Consider the following 22,301-nt stretch of genomic DNA (forward strand, 5'->3'; position numbering starts at 1 on the left):
GGCCCCCTGGACCCCACTCAGGGGACCCTAGCTTCCCCAGCGCGGCCCTCCCTCCAGACGCATCAGGGCGAGTCCACCCAAAGCTTCGGTGCCTCCAGCTCCATCTCCACCTCCCTGAGCGCCTCTTCTCACCCCCCTCGACCCACCCATTCTCCCTCAAATCCCTCCCTCTGCTCCCCCTGCAGCCGAGCACCCTGTCCCAGCCAGCGAAGTCCTCGTGAATTCTGGTGTTCTCCTGCTTGGAGCCCTCCGGGAGCCTCCCACATCTCATCAGGCAGCGCCCCCAGCCCTCTTCCCCAGGCCCACGCAGCCCCGCTGGACCTGCCCTGCCCATCTGCGTCCAGCCCCTGCCGCTCTGATCTGTGACCTCTGTCCTGCACGCTGGCCTCTGGCCACTCCTACGCCTCCGCTTCTGCTGAAAGCTCCCTTCGTCAAGACACAGGGCCCTGCACACCATCCAGTGGACCCACGCCACATGCCCCACCTCGGGCCTCCTCACCTGCCCTTCCCCGCTCATGCTTGGGGTCTGGGTTTGGGTATGTTTTCCCTGGACCTTTCCTGGAGCCCAAAGTTGGTCTGGCCCCCCACCGTCAGCGACCTGTGTGTGGCCACCACTCCGGGACTCTGTCCTCCCTGACCCCCAGTGCCTGACACCTGCCAGGCACACAGGGTCGCTCAGCGCGTCCCCAGAGGACCGAGTGAGGAAAGGCTCAGAAAGCAAACACCCAGACTCGTGGGACCACCTGGGTGTGGAGCTTATGGGCATTATCTTCTTTTTCTTTTTTTTGAAATGGGGTCACGCTCTGTCGCCCACGATGGAGTGCAGTGGCGTGATCTCAGCTCACTGCAACCTCCGCCTCCCAGGTTCAAGCGATTCTCGTGCCTCAGCTTCCCGAGTAGCTGGGATTACAGGTATGCGCCACCACGCTCGGCACTCGGCTAATTTTTGTGTTTTTAGTAGAGATGGGGTTTCACCATGTTGGCCAGGCTGGTCTTGAACTCCTGACCTCAGGTGATCCACCCACCTCCCAAAGTGCTAGGATTACAAGGTGTGAGCCACCACACGCGGCCTTTTTTTTTTTTTTTTAATCATTAATACAAAATAGAAAAGTACACTTCGTTATTTTTCATAAGAGCCAGCACTTTGCAAAGGCCACCCAGCTGGTCACACACCCCACCCCTTCTTCCCCTGCTTCTCCCTAGGGCTCACATCTGCTGGTGCTGGATGCCAGCTCTTTGTTTTTTAAACAGGTTCTTGCTCTGTCACCCAGGCTGGAGTGCAGTGGTGCAATCACAGCTCACTGCTGCCTCAACCTCCTGGATTCAAGTATCCTCTTGCCTCAGCCTCCCGAGTAGCTGGAGCTATAGGTGTGCACCACCACGCCTGGCTAATTAAAAAAATTTTTTTGCAGAGATGTGGTCTCACTATGTTGCCCAAGCTGGTCTCAAACTCCTGGCCTCAAGCGATCCTCCAGCCTCAGCCTCCCAAAGTGCTAGGATTACAGGTGTGAGCCACGGCGCCCTTCGCTGAGGTTCAGCCTCTGCAGTGCTCTCACCCACACACTAATTTAGGAAGCAGGTTAGAGGGAGTCCAGGAGCCCAAGTACGCTGGGGGTTACAGGCTGCCAGCAATGCCAAGGGTTGGCGCTGCACATCTGGGCCAGTGAAAAGGCTGCCCAGCAGCCCCACACACCCTGGCTCCCCCCAGGCCCGTGCAGCCTCCTTCCAACCCTGTGCCCTGACACAGACGTGGGCCAATTACGTGTGCAGACACACACACCCACACGTGCACGCTGGAGAGCCTCCTGCCTCCACGGCCCCGCCCCCCACGGTGCTCCGCGTTGTGTGCTCCCCACTCAGGGCCTCATCAGCCACAAGGAGCCCCTGTGCAGGGCCTGGCTCCATCCAGGGCCACCCAAGGAAGCTCCAAGTCTGCGTTCCCACCACAAAGCTGAGCAAGAAGCCGCCAGGCCAGGGCGCTGGTGAGGACGGACCCAAGCCAGGCCAGGGCGCTGGTGAGGACGGACCCAAGCCAGGCCAGGGCGCTGGTGAGGACGGACACAAGCAATGCTTTCAAAGTTTTCAGACTTTATTTCACAGCGATCAACACAGAAATGTACTAGAGTTAGTAACAGGGCGCCCAGCCTCCCCGCCGCCCGCTTCATCGGGTGCTGCTCCTAGGAGGACTGGGCGAGGGCTGGGGCTGGGGGTGGGGATGGGATGGGGGTGAGGAAGGGATGGGACGTTGCAGTTTAAGGCATTTCTGGCTTCGGAGCCATCCCTGCCACCCCTGCACCTGCCCCTTGACCTTGGTCAGACACTGGCTGGCCCCTGGTCGTTCTGAGACAAGGATGACCGTCACTGATGCTGTGGGGAGGGTTTGCAGTGAGGCAGCCCTCAGCTGCTCTCAGGCGAGACGGGAAAGATGAGACCCACCACTCCAGGGGTCAAATAAAATCAATACACGAAGAACACGGCCGGTGGCCAGACCCAGATACCCAGGCAGGCAGCAGAGGTCAACTGTACCCCACAGTGAGCTCCCCTCGATAGCCCCTCACAGGGCCTGGGGTGTGGCAGAGGGACACGGCCGCATCCAGGGTGGCTGGGCAGGGCCAGCTGAGGGTCAGGGCACCTAGACCGGCCCTGGTCTGGCCTCTGCTTCTCAGCAGCCTGGGGCTGGTTCAGGCAGCACGGGGAGGGACGCAGAGCTGCCCAGCAGTAACATTGTTTCGAAGTCACAGTATTGGCATAGGAGGCCAAGGCAGGGCCCAGAGCACACACAGGAAGGTGCAGCCCCTGGGGTCCGGCCAGCCTGGGAGAAGGCCAGCCATGGCCCAGAGCACACACAGGAAGGAGCAGCTCAAATGAGGGCTTGGAAAGGCCCTGTGGGGGCACCCGGAGGAAGGGCCCCCTCAGACCTCAGCAGCCCCTTCCTCTCCGGGACACAAGCCCCACCTCACAGAGCGAGGGTGATTCAGGGGCCGGGGCTGCTTCCTGGCGGGGACACCGTGGGGGAGGCGCAGTGCAAGGGGGGGCTCAGCGCCCTGAGGCAGAGGTGTGTGTCCTGAGGCTGCCATCCACGCCAAGCCCTCCACGCTGCCACCTCGCCTGTCCGTCCCTCGGCACCAGGTCTGTCTGCAGCACGGCTGCCTGGACGGAAGGGAGGCCGGGCCAGCAGTCCCTCCGGCCAACACTCAGGCAAGAAAATCATATCAAAAAGCGACAAGTTTACAAAAATAGAAAATAATTACAGCGGGCGTGGGGCTCTGGTGCCAGCTCATGGGGCGGGGCAGGGCCGCAGCTCTGGTTTGGTGATGGCGTCCTCCAGTAGGTGCAGCGGGCGCTGGCCCACCACCACGTCCCGCAGGCAGCCCACGAAGCCCGTGCCATAGGCCTTGGGCAGTGCTGGGCCCACGGGCAGCTCCGGCAGACCCCCTGCAGCACAGACAGTGGGAGTCACCCAGCTGTGACTCAGTGATGCTGATGGGCAGAGGGACCCACGGGCACCCCAACAAGCAGGTGACCAGCAGGGGGACCACACCTGGGCCCCCGCCTCCTGGCCCCACAGCACTGGGAACTGCAGGGGCTACAGCGGGAGAAGAGAGAGCCCAGCCCGCCGGCTCACATGCACCCTGACTCAAGGTGGGCCCTGGGGGGTGAAGTCTGTCCCTTGATATTATGAGACCCTTGGGTATCCCTCCCTAGTCTCCCCAGAACACTCACCAAGCCACAGGGCTCCATCAGTGTCCAGCTGCGTGGCGCCCAGCGGGGAGGAGCCGGTCACAGGGGCCTCATTACCCACCTGCAGGGAACCTTCCCTCTGCTCCCTGGGGGTACAGGGAGGGGGAGACCATCAGGGCCCAGAGCTCCCTCTGCCTCCTCTAGACTGTAAACCCTGCATCCTTCCTATGCCCTGCAGGTGCCTCAGCTTGGGGGACCCCCCAGGTGTCACCCCTGGGGGCAAGGATGGGGTGGCCTTGACCCCAAGGAGGGCACTAGGAGCCAAGGCGGGGGACATTCCCGCAGCTCAAGCTTTGCTGGAGGTGATGGCCAGGCTCGGACCAGAGCAATCCCCAGCAGGCTCTGGGCAGGGCTGGGATGCCTTTCAGGCCTGGAAGCTGATCACTGCTTCTCCTGCATCTTCTCGGCCCTTCCTCCTCCCACTGGCAGCGACCTCGGCTCAGGCAGCAAGGCGTGTCCTCCCTGACCCCCGGCCATAAGTGGCTGGACACAGCCCAGCTGGGCAAGTGTGGGCAGCCCTCACCACTATTCTCGGCATGCTGGGTTCCCTACTCACCTATGTGCCACGACCCGCAACCAGCGGTTGGTGTTGACGGGCACGGTGGAACGCAGCACCACGGGCTGGGAGCCCAGGTTGTAGCTCAGCTGCAGGTGGCCGTCCACAATGGCCAGTGCCACGTAGTCCGCCCGCTCCGTGGCCTTGCCGCTCCAGAGCACCAGCCCCTGCGTGGCCTCGGTGCGCAAGCTCAGTTCAAAATGGTTGCTCTGCAGTGCCTTCTCGCTGGAGGGCAGAGGGCAGGTCAGGGCCTCTAGGAAGGTGGTAACAGGACAGGGTGGGGGAGGTGGGAGGACAAGGGCCCCGGCGGCAGAGGCCACAAGGGCTGGTGACGGGACCCAGGGGTGGCTAGTGGGCAGACACCGACAGTGGGAGGGAGAAGAGGGATGGAGACAGGGGCAGCCTGGCAGAGAGAGATCAGAGAGAGAGGTGGGAGGACAGATGGGCCAGCCGAGGATCTGCAGGCGCTGCTGCCACGTGCTCACCTGTGAAGGGCCCCGGACTCCAGAGTTTCGGGGCTTAGAAGCAGGAAGAGAGGGAGGCAGGTGAGCAGGGGACAGGCGCGCCAATGCAAACCCTCCCCAACACTGTGGGCTGCAAGGAGCAGGCGCCCACAGAAGACACACGTGACCTCGAGGATCATAGGCCTGCCCACCAAAGAGCCCCAGCAAGGACACTTAGACATGCGTGTGCGGACACGCGAGGGCACAGACACCCACGTGCAGACAGCAGGAGCACGGCCAAGGCTGGGCACAGAGATCAAGGAGGTAGGCGTAGGGTGGCATGAAATGGAGACCAGGGGCTCAGATGCCCCAGTACACACATGCGTCTGTGCATGCATGCAGATCTACACACAGACACACGCACCTGCATGTCCACACACATACACACGTGTACATGAACACACACAGACACACCTGAATGCTCCCCACTTACACCTGTTCACACACACACACATCTACATATACCCCCATATATACACGCACATACACGGACCCATGCACACACACACACACACCCCCGGACACAAAGCTGCATGTCTCCCCCACACACACACATATACATGGGGCCATGCACACACATGGCTATATATTCACACACGTACACCTGCCCATCCACCCCATATACATAGACACGCACCTACAGACACCTGCATGTTCACACACACGGACGTGCACACGGACACAGACACGCATGCATGTGCGCACACATGTGTATAGCCTCCGTGGTGGGGGCTGGCTGTGGGACGACCCTCGGCCTGTGCCCTGGGAGGGGCGACTACACTTCTGAGGCAGGAAACAGCCTCTTGCCACAAAACAGCGCCGGACCCCCATCCTCCACCACGGGGGACGGACTGGGGGGCTCAGGACCGTGCTCCCCACCAGGAAGGATGGAGGGGTGGGAGTGAGAGGCAGCAGGCGGGGGCTGAGCTTTACTCACACGGGGATCTCATTGGCCAGTTCGCTTGGAAACAAAGAGACAGACAGTGAGAGGTGGGAGGACGGAGGTGGCAGCGCCGGGCCGTCCCCTCCTGGCCTCGGAGCGAAGGCGTGTGGGGGTCTGGTGTCCCGCCCCGAGGGCACAGACGGGACCAGGAGCCAGCAGAGGATGGCACATTACCTCTCGGTCACAGCGTTGAGGTACTCGACGAAGGTCCGCCCGTCAAAGGCCAGGGTATCCACGTCCCCTGCCGACTTCTCCACCAGCCCTGTGAGACAGGTAGGTGAGGGTGGGCCTCGTGGGCTCTGGGCCCGTCCAGCCTCTACCCCCTGCCCTGTGCCAGGCTCACCGTTCTCGCAGTGTGGCCCTGAGAATCCCCCGGGACACAGGCACACATAGGCAGCCTCCCTCGGGACACAGGAGGCCCCATTGAGGCAGGGGTGGCCTGAGGCCCGGGTGCAGGGGTGATCTGCAAAGGATGTGACATCCACCTGCCGCAGTACGTGCTCCGGGGTCAGCAGCTGGCGGCCTCCCAGGGAGACCTGCAGGGCAGAGTGAGAGCCTTGTCCCGCCTGCCACCCCGCCCACCCTGGAGGCCGGTGGGACGCCCCACCCCCACATACCAGCTGGATGGCACCGTTGAAGCCAGAGGACACGGCAGCAGCACGGGCCAGCTTGCTGAAGTCAGGAGCTCCCCCTACATAGAGCGGCTCCTTCAGGTTGAGGACAGTGTGCGGAACCTGTGGGGACAGCGGGTGAGGGGCTGTGCAGAGCCCACCCACGGTGCAGACCCAGGGCCCAGGCACTTGCACGCACCCCTCTACCCAGCCGCCCATTGCCTATCTAGGGGGCAGTGTTAATCACACAGAAATGGCAGGGTCCTTAGTGGGGAGGAGCTACCCCGGGGGTGGAGGCGCCAGAGACGTGAGCGGATGAGAGGCTGACAGTACCTTGCGGGACTTCTGGCCTCCGAAGAGTGGATGGGGTTGCAGAGCGAGAGCAGAGAGCAGGGAGGCAGAAGAGGCAGAGGACAGGGCAGGCGGCCAAGAGAACAGGACAGAAAAACAGCTCCGTGAGCGCTGGCAGGGGCGGGGCTGCCGCCCGAGGAGGAAGAGCAGGCAGCAGTGGGAGTCCCCTCAGGGCCCAGAGCACTCACCGGGGACTCCCCCAACACGCGGGGGCCGTCGCCCACACGCATAGCACCCTTGCGGCCGTTTCGCTCCAGTGAGACCCTGGTCCAGGCTCCCAGGGTGACTGGCTCCTTGCTCCTGGTGAGGAGGGGTCAGTGTGAGTGGGCTCTGGCCGCCACCGGCCGCCTGACCCCCCAGGGCCCGAGTGACCTGTTGGTGCCCCAGCCCCAGGCCAGTGCCCCCGGCCTCCCACAGCCACCCTTGCCGGCCCACCTGATGACCGCCGCCCCCTTGCCCAGGTCATAGCGGAACTCCAGGCGGCGGTCCTGCAGTGCCAGCGACACGAAGTCTCCCTTGCCGTCCGTCTTTTGCCCGTTGTAGAGCAGAAGGCCACTGGGGCCTCGTGCCAGGAACACGACCTCCAGCGCCATCTTCTCCCTGGGGTCATGGGGAGTTGGGGTGTCTCGCTGTCCTCTCCCCACGGGATAGACAGAGGTGGAGGCCGGCCCTTCCCCACTCCTGCCCCACCGACCCCAGGTCCCGTGCAAACGTGTGCAGGCCTCTCAACTCCAGATGGGAGAAGCCGTTGAAGTCAGCCACGAAGGGCCCAGAGCCGTCCTGCCCCGAGGCTGTAGGGAGAGTCACCAAGGCTTCAGTCCTGACCCCCAGGGCCTCCTGCACCCCATGCCAGCCGCGTGCAGAGCCTAACTCAAAACCCAAACTAGACTGAGCCGCATCCTAACTGCAATGCTACCTGGAACCCGTACCCACCCAAACGTTTGACCCCACCCCTAACCCCTGCCCTGAGAGCTCCACACCCCCGACCTGTCTGACAGAGGGTGCCCCCACGCCCCAGGGGGCACTCGCACTGGGCACCACCCTCGGGCAGCACACGGCAGGGCGCCGCCCCGTGGCAGGGGTTGGGCTGGCAGGGGCTCTTCTCATCGGTGCAGGTTGGTCCTGGATGGAGAAAGACAAGACCAAGGTCCCAGGAGGTGTCGGTTGGGTACCGCCCACAGGCCCCGAGGTCCCACTCCCACCCGCCCCAGCCCCACTCTCACCGACGCGGCCGGGTGGGCACTGGCAGTGGAACCTCCCAGCCTCCAGGGCCTGGCACGGGGCCCCGCCACGGCAGGGGTTGGGCAGGCAGGGGTGGCTCCCGCACTCGCCCACGCCGGAGCCTCGGGTGGCAGCCCCCGGCCCAATGCCGAGCTCCAGGAGCTGGTTGTTGACGTCCAGCAAACGGATGCAGCCCCTCAGGCCGGTGCCCACGAAGGTCCGCTCCAGCGCCCTGCCACCAGAAGGGATGCCGGGTCAGGGCTCAGGGATCACAGGCAAAGCCACCTTGCACACCAGGACCCCAAAGGGCCAGGGCCGGGGCCACACCACCCTCCAGGGGACTCACACAGCAGCCTGGTCCTCCGGTACACCGCCCACAAAGAGATCTGTGTCCAGGTTGAGGCCGTCAGTGCCACTGGGGCTTTCGCCCAGAACGGGGGTCTCACCATCCACCGAGAGGGTGCCCCGGCGCCAATGCCGCGACAGCTCCAGGCGGTGCCACCGGCCCGGCTCTACCGGCACCGCACTGGTCAGCACTGCGGGCCCCGAACCGGTGTCAAACCTGAGGGCGAAGCAGGTGCTCAGGACCGTCGCCCGGCCCCGCCCCCCGAGCTACCCCGGCCCCGCCCCCTGCGCCACCCCGGCCCCCCCCCCCCCCCCCCCCCCTGAGCTGCACGCGGCCCCGTCCCCTCCCCGCCCACCTGAGCTGAACACGGCCATCCAGCAGTGCCAAGGCCAGGAAGTCCTTGCCCCTGGCGTTGCCATTGTACAGCAGCAGCCCCTGAGGCTCCAGCGCCCGGAATTCTAGCGCCAGGCGCAGAGTGTGGTAGGCGCGTAGGGTGGGGAAGGCCAGGAAGGAGCGGCCCTCGAAGGCCGGCACGGGGGCACCAAGCGCTGCAAAGGGCAACGGGGAAGGCCAGCTGGAAAAGCTCCGAGGATTCCCCACTTTTATCCCTGAAACCGCCTCCCCGCATTTTTTGTTTTTGTTTTTGTTTTTTGAGACGGAGTTTCGCTTTTTTTGCCCCGGCTGGAGTGCAATGGTGCTATCCTGGCTCACCGCAACCCCCGCCTCCCGGGTTCAAGCGATTCTCCTGCCTCAGCCTCACGAGTAGCTGGGATTACAGGCGCCTGCCACCACGCCCAGCTAATTTTGTATTTTTAGTAGAGACAAGGTTTCTCCCTGTTGGTCAGGCTGGTCTCAAACTCCCAACCTCAGGTGATCTGCCTGCCTCGGCCTCCCAGAGTGCTGGGATTACAGGTGTGAGCCACTTCGCTTGGCCGGAACCCCCCCTTAATCCTGCCCCCAACTGAAAGCCTGATGGTGGCTTAGCCCCACCCTCAATCCTTGCCCCAACCCTGCTGCCTCCCTGTCCTCCCCTGCAGTGGACGTCCTTACCCTTCTCACAGGTGGCGCCTCCCCTGCCTGCCGGGCAGCTGCAGGTAAAGCCCCCACCAGAGACCTGGTGCTGGCAGGTGCCCCCGTGGAAGCAGGGCTGAGAGTCACAGGGCTTTGGAGGTTGCTGGGGGGCTAGGGGCCGACGTCCGGGCACACGGCTGGGGGCAGTGGTGGGGGGCCGACGTGTGGTGGGGGCTGCCGTGGTCTTGGCAACAGGCTGGCTTGTGTGACTGGGGTGCAGGGTCCGAGGGGTCACAGCAGAGGACGGCAGGCGGGATGCCGTGGTGGCTCTGGCCGTGGCGACGGCAGCAATGGCTCCTGACGTGACTCCCGTGAAAAACGCAGGAAACCAGTCTGCCAGCACAGGGAGCTGTGAGGGTTTCCTGGGAGCAGGGCCAGGAAGGGGTGGGGGTGTGGGCATGGGCAGAGGAGAGTCAGGCAAGCCGTGGCACACGGCCTGGCGCTCACCAAAATCCATAAATCGCACATGCTCCTGCAGTGGCCGCCTCACCCCCAAGGACCGGCGCCTGGACACCTGGATCTGCCGGAGCAGGGCCCGGGCCACGTCGGGTGCCCTGAAGGCTGTGGCTGGGGAGGAGCGAGCTCTGAGCATGGCAGAGCCCCAGGCATTCCCCACCCACTGCCTCCCAGGAAGGGTCCGGGGTGGGGGTCTCACTGGGGTCAAAGTGCACATCCACAATGGCGCGGACGGATTTGCCGGGCCCCAGGTCCCGCAGGCGGACACTCCGAAAATCCTTCTTGACGTCTGAATTCCGGAAGAGGTCGTCCAGCTGTGGCAGGGGGTAGGCAAGGACTTGGGGGGCCGCCCAAGCCAGGCTGCCCTGGTGCTGCTCTGGGTATCTGGGGAGGAGGGCCAGTGGCTGGGCGGGGGCTGCGCCCCCCATCTTACGGTGCTCTCAATACTCCTGGCTGTCTCCCCGAACAGCTCTGACTTGGGGTCCGCCATCTCAGGCGTGTAGAACAGCTCCTGGCCCTCGACGCCCTCCAGCTCCAGGACGCCCTGGAACACCTTGGTGGCTGTGGGGGAGGTGCAGTGAGGCCCTGCCTGGCATCTGCCTGGATCCAGGCTGGCCCGGGCACAGGCCCCAGCAGTAAGCTACACGGGCGCATGGGAAGGTGGATGTTAGTCAGATGGTCATGAGATTAGTGGGGACCCCAGGGTGGGGCTGGTGTCGGTTACCAGGCAGACTCCTCAGAGCAGTGTGCCACGCCGGCTTGCAACGAGAGAGACGGGTTAGGAGTGGGGTCCCGGGCACGCACGTGTTTGAGGGGGCCGAGTCCCAAGACCATAACCCTGGCACTGACCTGCTGCCCAGGCAAGGGGGCAGCACCCCGGCCGAGCCCAGGCTGGTCCTCACACTCCCCTCGCCCAGCCGTCCACTCACCAGGGCAGTTGGAGCCCTCTGCGTCCAGCGAGGGCGTCTTCCCATCAGAGCAGCAGCCCAAAGGGGAGTTGTAGCAGGAAGCCCTCTCGATGGGTGGCCCAGGGGTTGCCACGCTGCTGCCCTCGAAGGGCTCGAGCCCTGGGGAGACATGCTCTGAGCCCAGGCTCTGGGGCGGAACCTCTCTGTGCCTGCCCGCCCACCCCAAGTCCTTGATCCCTGCTTACCCCCAGAGCCACCCCCACTGGCCTCCTGGTCCCCGCTCAGTTCCTCATCACCACTTCCATCAGCGCTGCCAGATTCACCAAAGGCAGACGCCACCAGGCTGGGTGCAGGGGAGGGTGCCGTGGGGGGTACGGTCAGCATGGGCCACACAGTGGTCCTGGGGATGCTGGCGGTGGTCCGAGGTTGTGATGAGTGCAGAGGGGTGGTCTGGCTGTGTGCGGTACTGCTGGGAGCCGGGGGTGGGGCACCAGGGGGAGTTGGCAGTGCCTGGCTGGGAAGGAGCCCTGGGCTGGTCACAGTCACGGAGGCAGATGTCGGGTGAGTGCTGGGAGCAACAGCCTCTGCAAGGAGAGGGAGGTTGGCGGGGGACTGGTTGGGACAGGGTCAGGTGGCTCAAGGCAGGTAGGGCTGGATTTAGGGCAGCGTCAGGCCTTCCTGGTCAGTTCTGGGGCAGTGGCCGTCAGGCCTCACCCTGGCACGGGCCCAGGCTCTGGATGGAGATTTGCAGGCCCTGGCGGCAGGCGATGGTCTTCAGCTGACACTCATTGCCGTACGTGACTCCATCTGACCCACAGACCTGGGGTAAAGAATAAGGGTGCTCAGGGCAAGGCCTCCCCCCCACTCCCCTTCACATTCCACACTCCATACCTTGGTAACATTGGCCTCTGGACAGGTGAGCATTGGGCAGACACAGTGGGCTGAGCCAGACTCCTCCACACACAGTGCACCGAATTCACAGCGCATCTCCGCACAGGTTGCAGGCGCAGACGCATCTGGGGCACAGGCACGGGAAACCCCTGTGGCTCGGGTGGCCCCACCCCACACCATGAAGCCCCAGGGTAGTGCTGGCCCTCACTCACCAGCTTCACAGCCCGCGGGGCCCAGGGCACGGCCATCTGGACACTGCCCACACTTGGGTCCAGCCACCCCGGGCTTACAGGAGCACAGCCCAGTCATCTGCTCACAGTCATCCCGCACGGCGCCCTGGGGATCACAGCTGCAGGCTTGGGGGAAATCGGGGAGGAATCTGATGTCTGCAGCTGGACAGGCTTCCCCACCTCCTCCAGAGCCTGGTCCCCAACCCTGGCCCTGCCGAGCCCCCAGCCAGGTGTGGGTCAGGCCAGGGTCTGGGCAGGTGAGAAGGGGCACAGTGACAGGGGTGGACAGGTAGGAGGGCATAGCCGGTGGCCAGTCCTGGGCCCTGTCACTCACGTGTACAGCCACTCCGGCCATCGGTGACGATGCCTCGAAAGTTCCAGAAGCCAGGCTCACAGCGATCACACCTGAGGCCCCCCACACCTGGGCGGCAGGAGCACTGGCCTGTGACTGGGTCACAGGTGCCACCGTAGGAGCCATGGGGGTTGCACTGGCAGGCACCTGCAAGGTCAGGGCAGGACAAGGTCACGTGGCCGCACAGCCGCACCAGGCCCGAGGTCAGAGCTGAGCTCAGGTACTCACTGGGACAGCCAGCCAGGCCCACGCCCCGGGCTGCAGTGATATTGTCCTGGCAGCAGCCATAGGGCATCTGGGCACAGTGTGAGGGGGCCACGGGCAGCAGTGGAGCGAAGGTGGGGCCTGCAGGGAAGGGTATGGGACTCAGATTTCATGACTCAGACCCATTTCATGGGTCATCCAGGTGCTGGACACCTACCCTGGGCCCAGCCACTCTGCCTCCACCTGCCCCCACTATCACCACTCAGCCCTCCTGATCCCAGCTCCCAGAGGAGCCCTGGAGCCTGGGGCTGAGGACACAGGTGAGGCTCCCACATCGTACACAAGGACATGTCTGTAAATGCAGGTCCAGGAACACAGAACACACAGAGCACCCAAAGATCAAGGACACGCAGCTCTGCGCACACGCAGACGAGTGTCCTTGCAAACCGAGAAACATGTGAAGATGTCGCATGTATTCTCACCCACATTCCTCCAAACCGTACGGTTAACGTCTCCCTGCAGACACACATCTGTGCACGTGCATCACACACACTGGGCACAACTTTTACCTAATTAATGTGATACACTGACTGGATGGATCTATCCAGAGACAGTGCCCACTGAGTGGTGCCTCACATGGTTCATGCTGCCTTCCAGCACTGAGGCCTGGCCTGGTGCACGCCCACGACGGATGGACACACGCCCACACACGCAGCAGCACAAATGTGCACATGCACCAACACTGGACACCGCCCACTTACAACACCACACGTCCACAGGGGCCCACCACAGCACACAGGCATGCCCACATGCCCGACGCGGACACCCAGAGGCCGGCGTGCCTGTGCACAAGACCCAGCGTGCGGCCGGCTCACCTCGGCAGGCTCCCTGTGCCGCTACAGACAGCTCTTGCCGTGACTCACACCTGGCCTTCTTCAGCTCACACTCGGTGCTGTAGGTGACCCCATCTGAGCCGCACACCTAGAGGGTGGTGTCAGTGTGAGCGGCTGCAGCCACGTCCTCGCCGCCCGCAGAGACCAGGGGCGCAGGGCTCACCGGGCTGCCCAGGACACTCTGGCAGCTGAAGTCACAGACACACGGCCCGTCCTCCGAGTCCTCGTCCCAGATGCCACCACGCTGCCGGCACAGCTCCTGCTCACAATCACCGTCCTCCCCAGAGCCAGAGCCTCCAGAGCCACACTCAGCTGCGGGGAAGGGGAGCCGAGTCACCCAAGGGCTTCTTGTCCAAGGCCAGAGCCCAGCAGTTCTCGCCAGCTGTCCCCGGCCTACCCTGCTCGCATGGCCCTGCCCGGGCCTCCTCGATCTGTGTCTGCTGCCGGCAGGCGGCTTCCCGTAGCTCGCAGGCACTGCCATAGGTGACACCGTCACTGCCACACACGGGGCTGGGCGGGGGGTGCTCACACCGGGGACACACACACTGCCCCGCCGAGCACACAGCCCCAAAAGCACACACGGCATCTCCACAGGTCTCTGCAGGAGACAGAGCCAGGCAGGGGTCGGCAGGCCCAGGCTGAGGGAGGCACAGGACCCCGGCCCGCCCGGCCCCACGGCCTCACTCACCGCAGGGTCCAGTCGAGGCCACGTGCAGGCTGATCTGGTGTGTGCAGGCGTGCACATGCAGCATGCACTCGCTGGGGTACGTGTGCCCATCGGAGCCACACACGGGCTGGGCCAAAGCCACGCATTCAGAGGGGCACACGCAGCGCCCGGTCTCAGCCTCACACAGGGCTCCAAATCGGCACTGCCCGCAGGGGTCTGGGGAGGGGGCTCCATCACCATGGCGACCAGGAACCTCCCTCTCCCCGACCCCCACCAGACCCCTCGTCCGCCACTGACCACAGGGTCCTTTGCGCGCCACCCGGATCTCCCGCCCGAGGGTGCAGGCTGTGGCCTCCAGCTCGCACGTGCTGCCGTATGTGATGCCGTCGCTGCCGCACACAGGATCGTAGAGGCTGGAGCACGCCTGCCGGCATTCACACGCCGCCTGCCCGTTCTTCACAGCACACGTTGCTCCAAATGCACACTGCACCCCGAGGCACGGGGACGGGGCCTGGCCTGGGGAGGACACAGGTGCTCAGTGGGCCCACAAGCACCCCCCGCCAGCTGCAGGCAAAGCCCCCAGCCCCACGCAGCAGTCCCTCTCCCAGGGAGGGGATGGTGGAGGAAGAGAGAACACAGGAGAAGGGCCAGATGCACAGCAGACACGGCAGAGAAAGGGACAGACACGCAGCAGAGGCGAGCGGGACATACACCCAGGAGTCCCCAGTGGCCGTGGGCGGAACTGCCCCCAAGCTCAGGGCTTCCTGACTGTCCACAGAGGGCTATGGAGGGGCCAAGCTTCCCCAGCCTGCCCAGGCCATGGACCCCCAGGGGACCACCAGCATCCCCAGGACACCCATGCATGTGGGGGGCTCTCTGTGGGTAGGAGGAGCCTGCACCCCTAGTCACGCCCAGGGCTGCATGGGGGAGGAGGTGTCTGTCCACTTGCTCTGAGGACCACAAGGCCAGGCAGCAGCAAGCCCCCCCCCGCCGCACGGGGGCAGACCTCGGGCTGCGGGCTCCCGGCGGGCAGGCACGGCACCTCATCCTGCCAGCAGGTCAGGCTGGAAGACACAAGAGGCGGAGCCGACAGGGAAGGAGAGACCAAGGAGAAGAGACAGACGCAGAGAGAAAGACCAGAAGATGGGCGAACTGACCAAGACGAACACAGGCAGGCAGAGCCATGGCAGCCATGCCCGCCGGGATACGATGGCCACTGCCTCCCCCTGGCTCTTCAAGTCCTGACACTGACTCCAAAAGGGCTGCCCATGTCCCAAGAGTGAGGACCCTGGTGTCGCGTCCAGCCTGCCCACCCCAGCAGTCTGCTTACAGAGTGGGGAGACGCGGACAGGCCAGAGGACTCCCGGGGAGGGCATGGCCGAGGGCAGGGACCAGGGAGCCCACACAAGGCCCTGCCTCTGCCTCACCAGCCCCCAGGTGTCCAGATACCCTCCACACACACAGCCTCCACCCTCCCCAGAGCCTTCCCAGAGGGACCAGCCCACTCCCAGGACCCCAAGAGGAGCATGACGGATGAAGATGGCATGTGATGTCCAGGCAGGAACTGACGCAGGAACAGCCCACCCCGCCTGGCCTCCACCCCGGGGTGCTCACCACACGGGCCCTGGTGCTTGCTGGGGATGGCACGCTGCTGCTGGCACTCAGCCTGCTGGCGCCAGCAATCACTGTCATACGTGTGCCCGTCCTGGGCACACACGGGCCTGTAGGCTCCGTCACAGGTGACACGGTCACAGGAGCAGCGGGGACGGCCACGGCGGGACAGGCACACAGCATTGAAGCGGCAGGGCTCCGGGCACTGGTCTAGGGTGCAGGGGTGAGGGGATCATGGAGAAGCCGGAGCACCCTCCATCCCTGCCCTGGGATGTGCAGGGAGCAGGGGAGCAGGTGGCCCTCCCAGGGGGGAGCCACTCACCTGAAGGCTGGCACTGACCGGAGCCCTCCCCCTAGGGAGCCACCCACCTCGATCCTGGCACTGGCCGGAGCCCTCCCTCAGGGGAGCCACCCACCTCGATCCTGGCACTGGCCGGAGCCCTCCCCCTGGGGAGCCACCCACCTCGATCCTGGCACTGGCCGGAGCCCTCCCTCAGGGGAGCCACCCACCTCGATCCTGGCACTGGCCGGAGCCCTTGCCCTGGGGAGCCACCCACCTCGATCCTGGCACTGGCCGGAGCCCTTGCCCTGGGGAGCCACCCACCTCGATCCTGGCACTGGCCAGAGCCCTCCCGGGGGGAGCCACCCACCTCGACTCTGGCACTGGCCAGAGCGCACTTTCTGCAGGAGGAGACCCCGGGCGGCCCCCGATCTGCCCATGACGCAGTCGTTTTCGTAGGTGACTCCGTCGTCCCCACACACTGGTGCCCGCCGGGCAGGACAGCTCTCGGGCCGTAGGAGCATCTCAGGGCGCCGCGTGCGCGGGTTCACGCGGCAGCTGCGGCTCGGGTCAGGGAGGGCGCCCTGGCAGGGGTCTGGGGGTCGAGGGCAGGAGTCAGGACGCTGTCGCCGCGCGCCCACACAGGTCGAGCCGTGCGCCCGCCGCCGCGCTCACCACAGGGGCCGTCGAACTTCTTGAAGACATTCTCCTGGCGGGCGCAGGCGCGGCGCAGGAGCTGGCACTCGCCGGGGTAGTCGGCGCCGTCGCTGCCGCACACGGTCCCCTCGGGGGCGTCACGACAGGTCGCGGGGCACAGGCACGAGGCCGTCAGCCCGTCGGCCGAGCGCGCACAGGTGCTGCCGAAGGTGCAAGTCACGTTGGAGCAGGGGTCCCGCGAGCCTGCGGGCAGGGCTTGCCGGTCAGACGGGCCGCCCCCGCCCCGCCCCGCCCCGCCCTCTCCGACCCGCTACGCTCCCCCCCCGCCCCCGGCCCCGCCCAGCCCCGCTCCTTCCCGCCGGGCCCCGACCCTGCCACAGGCCCCGCCTCCACATCTCCATGGCCCCTCCCAGCCCCGCCCCGCCCGGCACCAGCCCCGCTCACCGCACGGCCCGCGGCTGAGCAGGCGGATGCGGCGTTGCTGGCTGCACTGCGCCCGCTGCAGCTCGCATTCGTTGCTGTAGGTGGAGGCGTCCGAGCCACACACCGGCGCCACCACGCTGGGGCACGGGCCCTTCTTGCAGACGCAGGACGCCCGGCCCGGCCCCTCCGCGTTGGGCTCGCACACGGCGCCGAAGCCGCACAGCATTCCCCGGCACGCTGGGGCGGGTGGGGGAGAAGGCTCAGGGTGCCGGGGCGCCAGTACCCACGTCCACACGCCCGCGAGACCTTGCCGTGCTCACGGCCCGCGCCTTCACCCCCCTGCGCCACATCGGGGGTTCACCATGGACACGGACACGCGTGCATGCGCTCAAAGGACCGGCCCTGCCCCTCGCAGATCCCGCCCGCCGAGGGTTCCCGCTAGCCCCGGGCCTCTCCAGGGGGGAACATTCTCCCCCACCCCGCCCCTGCAGCCGCGGAGAGGGGCGTCTCCTGCAGGGGGCACCTGACTGTTTCTGCGACGGACGAGCACCCACTTCCCACCCACCTTGTGCGCCCCCAGCGAAAAGCAGAGTCGCCTGGAAACCAACTCGGGCACAAGCGGTCCAGGCCCCAGTTCTGCTCAGGGGCCCCTTACACATCCGCACCGGAGCACCTCACCGATTCACCCCATGAAGCCCGGGGAGCCCCTTCCCGCGCTGCTGCAGCGTCCAGCACACCTGAGCCCTGCCGCCTCCTGCCTGGGTCGCGCCTGACGGCCCCACGGGGGCGGGGTGTGAGGCCAGGTCACAGCTCTGACCCACCTCTGGCGCCTCCCTGACTGCTCCCTGCACCCAAGATGGGTGGGGGATCTTCTTCCAGCGGCCTCCCTCTCCCCAACTCTTCCCCAGCTTCCCTGGAGAAGTGCAAATTCCTGGCCGCCGCCTCTACTTTAATCTCCTATTTTTTCCTGGCCAGCCCCCGACCCGCGGCAGGCCTGTGCCCTTCTGCAGCCTCCCATCGCTCCCTGGGATCCCTGGGACACCCACACGCCCCCTCCTCCCTGGGCGTCCCCCTTGCCCCCCACCTCACCCCTGCGTCCTCCAATCCCCTCACTCTCTGTCAAAGTGATCTTCCTTCTTGGGGAGGTGCAGGAACTGTTGCTCATTTTAGTTCTTATTGTTGCAGACCACAGCGCCTGGCACACATCCCATCACCAGACCTCAACGTGGCCAGCAAAGCTGCCTCAGGCACGTTAAAACCCAGAGCCCCTGCGGCAGCCCATCCTGAGCACCCCCACCCCCCAGCATGGCCCACCCAGGATCAGGGAAGGGCCCATTAGGGGCTGCAGCTGTCTGGATTTAATAAATGTTTAATTGGGTCCAATTATCATTAATAAGTCATGTCAGAGGGGTGGCTACCACCCATCACTTCCCAGCAGGCTCTCGAAATGGGGCAGGAGGAAACCCCCCCGCCCCGGTCTCCAAGGAGGGTGGGTGCACCGGGAGCTGGAGCCAGCTGTTGCCACGGCAACAGCCCACCCCAGGCTCTGGCACTCTCTGTCTGGGTGTCCCTGCCCCCACCCCAGAAGGCTGAGTGAGGGCCATCAGCCTGCCATCCTTGCAACCTACCCATGCTCCCCGCCCCCCATCCCTGTCCTCCTCCCCAAACCTTGGCTGTGCCGCCACCCCTCTTCTGCTCCTCTCCCACCTCAGGTCCTGCAGCCAGGCTGCTCAGTTCTGCATTACCCACTGTGGGACTGTGGGCAGGTTCTCACCTGCCTGGGCCTCAGTGTCCCCTTCTGTGAATACGAGCAATAGGACCTACCTCCCAGGATTGTGGGGTTAAATGGGCCAGTATCTGCAAAGCTTAGAGGGTGCCCAGCACACAGCACTCTGTGGCCCGTCTGCTGCCATCATAAGTACAGTCATGAGAGCTGCCATCACCACTGGCCTCCCACCGTCCCGGCTCAAACCAAACTCAAACCACATGCACCCCTGGCCCCTTCACTTCCCTTCTGGCTCCCCTTCCTTCCCCTCAGCACCTCCCTCTCCCTTTGGCCCTGCCATGTCCAAGGCCCTGGGACACCCAGTCCAAATCCAACAGGCACCTGCCGATGCCCGACCAGCTGTTCTCCTGGGCTTCAGCTGGACCTGTGGACTAATGGCTCCCCCCAGGTCCCATCCCCACGGTCAAGGACCCAGTCACCTCCCTACACCTGGGTTCCTGAGCCTTTCTCCCCTTCTGGTCACCTTGGCCCAGCCAGACCTCTCCCAAGGCCCCGACACCACGGCCAAGGGCACTGTTCCTGGATGGCTCCTCATCCACCAGGACCTGCAGCTCCCTCCATAGTCCAGCCCGAGGTCAGTCCTGCTGCGTCCCAAGACAGAATCTCGGGGAAGAAGGTGATGATGGCAGCTCACCAGGATGAGCCGGGCTGGGCTGCCTGCAGGGGCATGGAGGTGCACGGAGAGCAGTGGGAGCCCAGAGATACCTTAGGGACAGGCTCTGAGCGACCAGCTGCTGGACCAATGTGGCAGGGCAGTGGAGAGACTCTGGGTACCTGGGGGGGACCTTGAAGCCAGGCTGAGCACTGGGCCCCCCATCCCCGTCTGGTGTGCAGGGCCAGGTTCTGGCCCCTACCCCTCTGCCTCCAGGGCCTCAGAGAGTCCGCTCCTCTTGGGATGTGGCCCCAGCTGTGGAGTGGGGGTGGATCTCCCTCACAGCATCTGATGGTGTGACACTGCCATCCAGCCCAGAGTTTAAAGGTCACAGTGCTGGTCCCTCCCTCCTATCCCCATCCAGGCTGGAAACACAGCTGCCTCTCAAGAGTGAGCTCAGGAATCACTGCCTCCAGGAAGCCCCACACCCCATTCTCCACTCACACTGCAGGCTTAGGTGAGGGGCAGCTCCCATCACTGTGCTGAGTCCACCTCACAACTACTTGCTTCCCCACAGGCCTAGGGGATCACAGAGGCTCCACACGAGATCACCTGAAGACAGGTGCACCTGGTGACGGCACACACGCATCTACCCACCAGGCACAGAGCATCGCAGCAGCAAACCCCGAGATGTCAGGCCACTCGTCTCCCCAGCCAGCTGGCAGGAGGAAGGTGAGACATAGCTGAGGCCGCCTGACAAGGCCACATTGCTAGAAATGCCAGCGCTGGGCTCAGATGCATCCATGGTCCGGTCACCTGCCCACATGGCCCCTCATAGATGCAGGTGACACACCTAGGCCCCTGTGAGCCCTGTGTTCCCGATGGGTCATTTTTGGGGGTCCTGCCACGTCTGTCCTAGCTCCGCCTCCTGCAGGAGCCCCTCCCCGGCCACTCGGCCTCCCCACCCACTCTCCCGCAGCGTGACGGGTCCCCCCGCCATGTGTAATGCTGGAGGCGGCAGTGCTTTTTATAGGAGTGGGTATATTTAACTCCCTTCCTGGTCCTGGGTAGGCTGGGGGATGGAGAGGATGCCCCAGCCCTGCTGTGAGCTACGGCCCGTAACTATGACGGCAGTGAGGTAGCACATGGGTCACGATGGCCTTGGCGTGGAGCCCTCCACACCACTGACTGTGTGGCAGGGCGGGCTGTGGCTGGGTGCAGGGAGCAGTATGTAAAGAAAAGGAGACACTCCCAGCCTTCTGGGTGTCAGGAGAGGAGGCTGAGGATGCTAAGAGAGGGGACCTCCCACCGGAGCACATCTTTAAATCCACATGGCTCCAGGCCTGTGGCTCACAGGTGGTGGAAACTCAGTTCTTGCCCTGGCCCTGCCCAGCCCCAGCCACCAGCACAGACCTGTCTCCTCCCCAGGACACAGCCCACTGGGAGGGTTCAGGCCCCTTCCTGCAAGACTCGGGTCCTTCTCTGAGTCCATACCCTCCTGCCCCCAGTCCTGGGGCTACCAGGAGGGAGAGGGTCTTCCAGCACAAGCCAGCTGCTCACCTACCTGCTCTCCCAGCCCATGTCCTGTCAAATGCCTCAGGTCACAAACCGCCCATGGTGCTGTGCTGCCCTGTCCCACAGGGCTCCTGAGTCTCAAGAAGGGGGACAGCAACCCCACTGGGAGGAGCCCTCAGAGGCCTCAGTCACCTTGGCCATGCAGACCGGTCTCCTCTCCCCACAGTCCAAGAGGAGTCTGGCGCTCTGAGGAGCCTTTGGGATCTCGCAGGAGCGTTCTGGGGGGCGGGGGTTGGAGGGCCATCAGGGGCTGGGGGCCAACAGACAGGCTGCAGCGCTAGAACCCAGGGGTAGGACTGGTTTGCACAGCCACCATTCCCCATTCCCACTGCCCAGCTCCCCACCCCAGGCCCAGCGCTGCCCCAGCCCAGAGTCTCTGGGACCAGGAGTTGAGTAGCTCAGTGTGGAAGAACCACTGCCCACTTGCTGGAACGCGGCTTCAGGAGCAAAGCACAGCTGACTACAGGCCACGCCAGCCTGGCCGGCGGCTGAGGAAGCAGAGTGCCTCCATCTCATGCTCCTCAATCCAGCTCTGGTTCCCAGGTGCCCAAACTCCACACTCCCAGGAAAGACCCCACCCTGTCTTGCAGACCACTGAGAACCCCAAGCTGCCCCCACCCCTGCCCCCACCTCTCAGCACAGGTGGGTATCACAGGGCCCCCTGCCCAGGCCAGGCCACCTCCTCCAGCCATCATCCCCCACTCCCAAGACCTGGAAAGTGGCCCAGACAATCTATGCAGCCCAAGGCCCTGTCCTCAGGTCACCTCAGGATTCCCCCAGGTCATCCTCCCCCCACCGTGTCCTGATCAGGAAGGCCTCACAGCGCAGCCCTTGCACAGACAGTCCTGCACACGCGACTGAACGCAAGTGAGACCCACTGATGGGGCAGGTGCTGAGAGAAAACCTGGGTGCTCCCTCCCCACCTGCTGGAGAGGACCCCAGGTTTGGCAAGGGTGTCACCAGCCCTCCCGTCCGTGCTCCCCTGCGGCGCTGACCGCTTCCTCTCTTCCCCTCATACACCCCGATGACAGTAGCCCAAACACCAGCAGCACCCCCAGGAAGACAGGCCCCACCTCACAAAGCAGATCAACAAGGTCAGCCCGCCCCTCCATCACTCAGCCCGCCCCTCCATCACTCAGCCCGCCCCTCCATCACTTGTGCCCCCCCATGACAGCCTGCAGAGTCCCAGGCACAGACTGCGGCCTTCCAGGCCCCTCCCCAGATAGCTGTCACTGATCAGGCCAGGGCCCTCCCCCAGCCCAGCCTCCCCTCTGACCTCCTGTCCACTTCCAGCCTCTGTCCAGCCCCACCCCTTGCTCAACAGGGAGAAGGAAGGACAATGGAGCGGAGCCCCCTGACCAGACTCTGGCCCCACCCCACACATCTGACATGTCCTCACCACCCGTGGGTCCCAGGACTTGTTTCCAGTTTTG

The 22,301-nt window shown here is 64.7% G+C and overlaps 1 protein-coding gene across 7 annotated transcripts in view; it reads right to left on the bottom strand.

The window, feature by feature from the left end:
* Positions 1-2,068: 2,068 nt before the first annotated feature.
* AGRN (agrin) overlaps positions 2,069-22,301 on the bottom strand; it is a 34,629-nt gene continuing 14,396 nt past the window's right edge. For 3 of the 7 annotated variants that reach the window (XM_031663434.1, XM_031663446.1, XM_017954642.3), the window contains 36 exons: positions 16,937-17,152; positions 16,511-16,735; positions 16,206-16,430; positions 15,559-15,765; positions 14,242-14,460; positions 13,966-14,160; positions 13,675-13,875; positions 13,441-13,589; positions 13,260-13,365; positions 12,409-12,525; positions 12,163-12,327; positions 11,811-11,954; positions 11,599-11,723; positions 11,422-11,527; positions 10,953-11,291; positions 10,729-10,866; positions 10,233-10,360; positions 9,999-10,113; positions 9,791-9,910; positions 9,323-9,676; positions 8,628-8,820; positions 8,273-8,488; positions 7,929-8,158; positions 7,693-7,827; positions 7,400-7,496; positions 7,141-7,305; positions 6,894-7,005; positions 6,688-6,699; positions 6,361-6,477; positions 6,087-6,279; positions 5,918-6,005; positions 5,738-5,761; positions 4,783-4,815; positions 4,298-4,522; positions 3,724-3,827; positions 2,069-3,435 (listed from right to left, as the gene is read on the bottom strand). In XM_031663434.1, the coding sequence (XP_031519294.1) occupies positions 3,278-3,435; positions 3,724-3,827; positions 4,298-4,522; positions 4,783-4,815; positions 5,738-5,761; positions 5,918-6,005; positions 6,087-6,279; positions 6,361-6,477; positions 6,688-6,699; positions 6,894-7,005; positions 7,141-7,305; positions 7,400-7,496; positions 7,693-7,827; positions 7,929-8,158; positions 8,273-8,488; positions 8,628-8,820; positions 9,323-9,676; positions 9,791-9,910; positions 9,999-10,113; positions 10,233-10,360; positions 10,729-10,866; positions 10,953-11,291; positions 11,422-11,527; positions 11,599-11,723; positions 11,811-11,954; positions 12,163-12,327; positions 12,409-12,525; positions 13,260-13,365; positions 13,441-13,589; positions 13,675-13,875; positions 13,966-14,160; positions 14,242-14,460; positions 15,559-15,765; positions 16,206-16,430; positions 16,511-16,735; positions 16,937-17,152 (5,696 nt within the window). In that variant the 3' untranslated portion in view covers positions 2,069-3,277. The remainder of the gene's footprint in view (positions 3,436-3,723; positions 3,828-4,297; positions 4,523-4,782; positions 4,816-5,737; positions 5,762-5,917; positions 6,006-6,086; positions 6,280-6,360; positions 6,478-6,687; positions 6,700-6,893; positions 7,006-7,140; positions 7,306-7,399; positions 7,497-7,692; positions 7,828-7,928; positions 8,159-8,272; positions 8,489-8,627; positions 8,821-9,322; positions 9,677-9,790; positions 9,911-9,998; positions 10,114-10,232; positions 10,361-10,728; positions 10,867-10,952; positions 11,292-11,421; positions 11,528-11,598; positions 11,724-11,810; positions 11,955-12,162; positions 12,328-12,408; positions 12,526-13,259; positions 13,366-13,440; positions 13,590-13,674; positions 13,876-13,965; positions 14,161-14,241; positions 14,461-15,558; positions 15,766-16,205; positions 16,431-16,510; positions 16,736-16,936; positions 17,153-22,301) is intronic. The other 4 variants (XM_031663436.1, XM_017954644.3, XM_031663435.1 and 1 more) reach the window with 3 other exon arrangements.

Source organism: Papio anubis, chromosome 1 (genome assembly GCF_008728515.1).
Source record: "Papio anubis isolate 15944 chromosome 1, Panubis1.0, whole genome shotgun sequence".
Classification (NCBI taxonomy): domain Eukaryota; kingdom Metazoa; phylum Chordata; class Mammalia; order Primates; family Cercopithecidae; genus Papio; species Papio anubis.